The sequence below is a fragment of the Bactrocera latifrons genome, unplaced genomic scaffold, assembly GCF_001853355.1.
Source record: "Bactrocera latifrons isolate USDA-ARS-PBARC rearing strain unplaced genomic scaffold, ASM185335v1 scaffold_299, whole genome shotgun sequence".
NCBI classification, from domain to species: Eukaryota; Metazoa; Arthropoda; class Insecta; order Diptera; family Tephritidae; genus Bactrocera; species Bactrocera latifrons.
The window spans coordinates 185709-193495 of record NW_017536618.1 but is presented as its reverse complement, the minus strand read 5'-3'; the positions used below and the strand labels follow the sequence as shown (position 1 = coordinate 193495).

The following is a 7787-nucleotide window of genomic DNA, read 5'->3' as shown; positions in this document are numbered from 1 at the left end:
ATTAATTATTTGTTTTTTCTTTAAAAAAGTAGGAACCTCGAAATCGATCACCCTTTATAATCGTRCCTAAATTGACGTTTTTGGCTTTATACCAWACAGAAAATTGGCTTTCTGGTTGTTTAAGAAATCAAAAATTTATAAACTTTTTATGTTTGGGATACTCCCCAATTTATAACTTCTACTTTTCTTTAAAAAATTATGGCAAAATAATTTAAAATATGAGGCATGAAATATGATCAATCCGAACGACCAATGTAGATACAAATTGCATGTTCCAATATATCCAACCACTTTTAGGTTTCTATATTAAACCTAAATCTTTCGCTATTCAACTAGTACTATAAACTTTCTTGGCTTACTACTTTTACGTGAGTTACTACACTAGTCTAGGTTATATAGGCTGGCTTGTTTTTAGTAATACATATGGTACTTAGTAATAATATGGGACGGCCACGCCTTTTGAGAACTTTAAAAGGGAATTGGTAACTAAGTTTGAGTTTGTCTAGTCCATTCGGAAGCTCCTAGATACTTAAGACGTTTTCTAGTTATTGCTGCCCACAGGCATAGTATGTTTTCCAGACTCCTCTATTTTGCTTACTTCCCTGCGCTTTCTGCATGCATCGTCATTACTTATAGCYATTAGGCTTGAATGTGATCTTAGCAGGTTGTGACACGTCAAGAGGCCAACAGCCGTCCGATAATCCTTTCGAGACCGCGTTAGTAAAAAGCAAGCGACTTTTCTTAAACRGCTTTTGCATATAATCTTGACCATTCTGCATGTATTTAAGCCTTTCCATCTCGCCCTGCTGACAAGCGGTCAACCATTTTGGAAATTTCATTGYGTATCGTATTTAGTGACTTCTGTATTTCTTGTACTTGTTCGGTAGTATATATATATTTTTAATTTTCAAAATCGACATTCAAGATTAATTATAATAACTAGAATAATTCCATATCGCTTTTTCGGAGATGTGAATTCCAAAGAGAGTTTTGGAGCAAAAAAMAAAAAAWTTTATAAGGAGAGCTTTGCCAAAAACACTAATACTCCTACTCACACGTTAGGATGAGAAACTTCTCATAATCTAATATACATATATATTATTAATAAATAACACTGATCAAAAGATGTGATAGTGAAACATCAGTTTAGGCGCTACTTTAATATCCTTTTTCTATAAACAAAGCGAAAACTCTTGAAAATTTATTAAATATTATTTCTTTATTTTAATATAGGCAAGTAGTATGTATATATACATTGGTGTGTACATAAGCTTCGTAGGTCAACTAAGTCGAATATGCATTGCAAATACAAAATATTTATGCAAATTTACATATATACAGTTATTTCAACTTGCTTATTCCTCTTCAATAACTTAAAACTAAAGTTGGCAGCAATATTTTACAAAAGAGAACAAAATCAGCGTTTAAACAAAAAATCATAAAAAATAAATTKTAAATTTCTTAGAAAGAAGCGAGTGAGTGACATGAAACAAATATGTACTTAAGGCAACACSTCTCAAAAGAAGCCATTATTTAGCACTCCGTTCACTTGTATAGCAGGATCCTCCAATGGGCCATGACCGAAATGTAGTGGATCGCGTTGTGACTCGGAGCGTGTACGCGCATTCCGCAGCTCGGACAAATGTTGTTGGCCAGTTACGAAGTTTAGCGAGCCCGAACCTAAAGTTATGCTGCCATCGGGCAGACGCACGTAACCGATGCCGCCCGAACCTAAAGCGATCGTGTCACCACGTGCGGTGGCACCTCTGAAGGCGAGACGTTGCTGCTCACGYAAAATCGCATTTGCTGYGGAATCCAATTGCATGGCCGAGGGTAATGGTGCAATAGCGCCGGTGCCAGAAGCGCCCACGAATGCGCGGTAATTATTCACAAACGATTGTGTGAGGAACGGTTTGGTGTCCTGTGAGATATCGTTGTCGACAAATTCCACCACGGCGTATTGCTTCAACTGACGTCCGTTGACCACATAGAAATCATCGTCGGGACCGAGATCATTACCAATTTTGTAAATCGGTTGTTGACCGAATGGCACACGTACAGGTTGTGGTTGGAGTGGACCCTGTGGGAAACCACCAGGGCCGGATGGTGCCGAGGGCGTTAATGCGGTAGGAGGTCCATAATGATAGCCACCACCTTGGGTTGGTTGTGCTGGTAAGCGCTCACCGAAGTTACCACCGAACGAATTGTAAGGGCCGGACGGAGGTAATTGTTGAGGCGTTGCTGGACGTGGTGCCGCAGATGAKCCGGGATGCACTTGMACGATTGTTTGCGTTTGCGTGCGTGKGGGAGGCGGACCTGGCAGGAAATGCTGTACGCGCGGCCGGCCAGTGGGTAGTGCTGGCAGAGCTGGTATCGGTGGTAGTGGCGCTATAGTTGGTATAGGTCCAAAGTAATGACCCGAATTACTGGGTGGRCGTGCCGGTGCTGATGGTGCCGTCGGTGGTCCATAATGATAACCGTCGGCATTGACGTGGCTGMARAGCAATAGCAGCGCCGAARCAGCGAAGAGGCGGCGTACTGGTGATGGTGTAAACGTCATCTGTGGAAGAAGAAGAGTAAAGTTAGATAGGAGGCACATTCATTTGGGTTTATACATTGTGTTACAAAAAATTAGTGTATAAAAACTAAAATCGAATTTCCATGACGCCAGAAGTCTTAATAAATCCACAACATCCTTCTAGCTATACTTAAAATTAATMGCTCGGAGGTTTGGTTTTGACTTGAGTCTAATTGGGCCAGGGTATTCTGAAATCTTAAAAAATACTCACTCGTAGTTTGTAAGAAGTATAAGAAGCAGCACACGGAGTATGGAAGAAGAAGATAGTGTCTACTAAAGAGTAAAGATGGTATATTTTATCCACTCTGATAGCAGGGTGGCGCTACTGCACTTGAGTTCACTAACTCTGCGCTCAGAGTTGGTTAAGGAATGGCTAACCTCGTCATCCAGGCCAGAGTGGAATCGCAGGTAATTGTCTAGCTAACGAGCTGGAAAAAAAGGGACCTAAGTCTAGCTATTARTAGATTAGGAACGGAGCGGTGATTCACTATACTCAAGTTTTCTACTGSTGGTTAGCTAGGCTTCGCGGAAGCTTGGTCAGCGCTGAGCTACCATCGGTTCGTATGATGTSCCAAGATCCTTAGCACAAGATCGTAAGAGATCCAGTGGGCTTTTTTCCCTTTAGTGGGGTTCTAACAGGTCATTTCACCGGACGCCAACTGTAGGAGCTATTTAGAAGAAGATGTGGTGAAAGCATTTCAGATTTCAGATTCATTTGAAGCTCAGACTCTTAGATATCCCACCTGGCGCTTTGCTGACTTGTATGCTTGAATAAAGGATTTCTATCTTTATGGCTTTACAAAGGACTCTATTTAAGAGTCCAAGTGAGATCTTTGGATCAACTAGCAAACCAAAAAATAAAGATGAACTCATTGTGTGAATAGTTACAGCCAACGTTAAGGTAATGTCCTAGACTTTTCAATTATTATAGTGCTCAATGAACTTTTCTTACTACCATTTGGAGTGGTTTATTCCGATAAAAAGCCAGGTAAAAAACTACAGAATTTTTCAAGAGCCATCTCTCTTCAAAAGSCGTTATGTTGCATTTAAATGTATTTCTGCCAAGAAAGCAATATTTGGAACAATCTGTTCGGCATTCGGAGACTTTGAGACTTTTTCAAAGAAGTTTTAAAATAAGAGAAAAAGCTCGACCAAACAACAAGAAAAGTGTAAGCGCTACATTTGTTATATAAACAAGCACCAAAGASMGAAAAAACCTTTYATAATTACTTAAACACAGTGCATGYCATAAGTATACCACAAGAAATACCTTCCACTTAAGGAAAAGCAAACCATATTCCACTTTGGAACGCTAAACTGTCCTCTGGCGCTGCGTTGCTTTCAGACAAAACAAGTTTCTGTAAATTTAATTAAAAAATAGAGTATAATTGCACTCATACTAAAATGCCATAAAAATACGTGCAAGAATATGCACAAGTCGAGGCGTGTAAAATTCGCTCGAATAAATAATCGGCGCAAGCGTCGCTAAATGGCTGTGCATTGTATCAAGATATTTGGTTCTAATCACGTGTTGTCTGCGATTTGTTGTTGTCGTATTGCTGAGTTTTGCCATTGTCAATGCGTTTTTTCAATGACATAAATTAATGTCAAGTATTATCTGCTGACAACCGCAAGCAAAGTGCAGTTGATTGTGTGGAATTTCTTAAGTGATTTAATTAGAGCTGGTAAAATATCATAAATATGGATTTTTCTTTAATAATCAATAATTTTGCGTTATCGAGTTAAGAAATGTTAGACGAATAAATTGGCTTATTAAATTTTCCGGGAATGTTTACGAAAAAATGCGTTGTAGAGCTGCAAAAATTTTGCAACTGATTTCGGGATCCCAAATTGTAAACCAAATTAAGGTCGTGCTCATTTCGGGTATTTTCAATTTCACATTAATTTCGGGATCCCGAATTGTAACTTACGATTTAAAAAATTTATTATGGAGTGCAATTAATTTCACATATAATTTCGGGATTCGGAAATTTAAACGAAATTAATGTCGCACTCATTTCGTCTACTTCCGACTTAAAAACTCTTTTTGTAGTGCAATTAATTTCATACATAATTTCAGGATCCCGAATTGTAAACCAARTTAWTRTCRCGCTSATTTTGGTTACTTACGATTTAAAAACTTATATGTGTAGTGCWCTTAATTTCAGATATAATTTCGGGATCCCGAAAATTTATTCCAAATACTGTTACATCTGGAATTGTAGTACTTTACAAACTGTAGTGTGAAATTATATACATACGTACATATATATTACTAGTTTATGTATAATAAGTTCGGGATTCCGAATATTTTTAACCAGGAGCAGCCAAAGCGAACGCGAAATTAATTTAGTTTACAATTCGGGATCCAGAAATCAGTTGTAACGATTTTTTATGTCTTATGATTATCATTGTAACATCTCTCAAGAGGAGCTCTCCAAAGAGCAAGTTTCTTAGGGCTGTTAGTAAAGTAACAATTACGACTGGAGTGTAGATTATAAGAGAGTATTTTYCATTAATACAAGTATATCTTGATTTTTCAAAATTCTGGTTAAACTTTTCCAAGTTTTCAATGAACTACCGAAAAACTTTGGGTTATAATACAAAAGTGCTAAAATACAAAAAGTCGTATTTGGTTACTTGAGATGTACATATATATATATATAAAGGAGTATTTCTTCTGTTTTATTGGCGTAAACACCCTTCACGCGGTTTACAGATTTTATCTTAGACATTTTTCAAAATCAACTAACAAGTTATACTAAAGTWAGTGAAAAATATTTATGCTCCAAGATCTGAGTGAAAAAACATCTTAGAAATCATAGTTTTACGCAGACAACTTAGTTATATGTGAAACATTTATTGTATAAGACGGTTGAGAATTCCAAACTGATTGCAATGATGAATGAAGTTTAGTACATACAATTTCCCAAGTGATTCAAATAGTCAATAGACGAACATAATACAAATGTAGCCACCTATATATGTACTTCAAAATACATTTATGCACCAACGTTCAAAAGGCAGCCAATTAGTATTGCCATTATGTACGAAATTACACACTTTGCGAAGACTATAATTCTAGACAAAATGCTACGTTTTGYTGCTGCTATCTGCAGGCTATATTTGGTAGCAGATTTGTCACCTTTCAGCAGCGTTTTTTGCCACTTTTGGCCGCTACAAAGCAAAACCAATGAAACGACCGACAAACAAATAAAATTCGACAAAAGAAAACCGACTGCAGCATTTGCACAGACGTTGGCTTGTCCGCCTTGACAGGCGTGCCGACAATGTGCTGAGTGCGACGGCAGCGCTTACGATTTGTCTTTGTCGTTAATTTGCCATAATTATGGCGGGTGATTGCGGTGCATTATTTTGTTGGCGTCGACGCCTTATAACACTTGCGCCAGGCGTTGCCAGCTTATCGCATTTATAATGGACTACAACAATGATGTGGCATTTGAACGAAACAAGCGTTGAGCTTGTGATAAATGAAAACGCTATAAAATAAAGTCATGCCATTATAGCTGTGAAACAGTGGAGCTACTGTGAAATTACGGTGCTTTAACGGTAATCCACAGAAGTATTCGTTGATATGTAAATATATTGTAGTCACTTGGATTTCTACTACAATTGCAGGCAAATTAAACTCAATTAAGACTTTGATTAAATAAGCTGCCAAGCGTCAATCTTTTCACCAGTAATTCGTGTGTATCATGGCACTTACTTTGTATGCGAGGATGRTTTGCGGAGTTAACGAATTTTCCGTGTTGTAAGTGAAGATATAATACTTTCAACAGTACTAACTGTCTTTCATTGAGTTCATTTAAGTTTTTATTTAATTAGTAAGTACATTTACTTCTGAATAAAGAATATTATTTGTTGCTAAATAACTGTTTTGGAAACTTAAAAATACTTCTTACTAGTAAACTACTACCAGATTTAAAAGTAGATTTCGAATATTGTTCTATTTTAATCAGTTTCTTCCATATATTATAATTTTACTTGCCGTTAAAGATTTATTGATAGCAAAGGTTTCGACTGAAATATTAGAAGAATGCTTAAGGTATACCTTGAACTTCATATTTGACAATTTGAAACAGTAACTTAGGCAAATTATCTTCAATTAACTAAATAATTAGCAAGTTTTTTCTAAATTGAGTCAATATGTGAGTTCAATTAACTATACTATTATAAATAAATTGAGATTTAAATTAGAAAGTATTTAAATTAAYTTGAGGATTTCTTTCATTTGCTTTGACAGTCGGTTTTAAGACTAAAATCTGCTTTATTTACTTTTATTAACAAATTCAAAATTCAAAATYAATTAAAAACACTTAATTGTCTTAATTAAATTGACAGTTTTGTAATGTAATCGTACTAAATCTTCTTCTCTTAGCTGACCACAATAGATTCTTTTTGAAAGTAAACAATACCATAATAGTTTGAAATCCAGTGAAAAGAATGATGAGGTAACATAAACGAAGGGAAAAATAATTTACGAACGATCTTAGATCGGAAAGGGATGGGAAAGGGCTGCTTAAATTTTTAATGATTTAAGACGGTTTATTTCGATTTCAGGCAAAACTACGAGTTCTATGGAAAAAAACTTGTATGCGAAAGTTGTAGGTAATTTTACACCCTGAATCAATCTAGTCTTGTCCCTTTATTCGTCTGTATAGTCCCTAGACCCTCACTTTTCGAGATATCGTTCTAAAATTTAGCATACTACGTCCTTTTCTCCTTAAGAAGCTGCTCATTTATTGGAACCGTCTATATCGGATCGCTATAGCATATAGCTGCCATACAATCGGACCGATAAAAATCACATTTTTGTATGGAAAATTTTTTTATTTGAAAAGATATCCACACAGATTATATCTCAAAACAATGCTACTATCTCTGATACAATATATATATACCATATATATACCAGTTATATACCGGCTTAAACTCAAGTTCTTGTATGGAAAACCTTTTTATTTGAAAAGATATCTTCACGAAATTTGGCATGAATTATTATCCGAAAGGATGCTGCAGTCGCCGTAAAATTTTTTTGGATCAGACTACTATAGCATATAGCTGCTATACAATTTGACCGATCAAAATCATGTTTTTGTATGGAAAACTTCTTCATTTGACCAGATACTTTTACGAAATTCGGCATGGGTTATTTTCGAAGGTGATTATGCCTTCTACGAAGAAATTG

At 36.2% G+C, this 7787-nt stretch overlaps 1 protein-coding gene across 1 annotated transcript; it reads right to left on the bottom strand.

The window, feature by feature from the left end:
- Positions 1-1200: 1200 nt before the first annotated feature.
- On the bottom strand, positions 1201-2807 carry LOC108970321. The gene is made up of 2 exons (XM_018935640.1): positions 2790-2807; positions 1201-2560 (listed from the first exon to the last, which is right to left on the bottom strand). Exon 2 carries the CDS (start codon positions 2558-2560, stop codon positions 1517-1519), a length of 1044 nt encoding a protein of 347 aa, XP_018791185.1. The 5' UTR covers positions 2790-2807; the 3' UTR covers positions 1201-1516.
- Positions 2808-7787: the final 4980 nt, after the last annotated feature.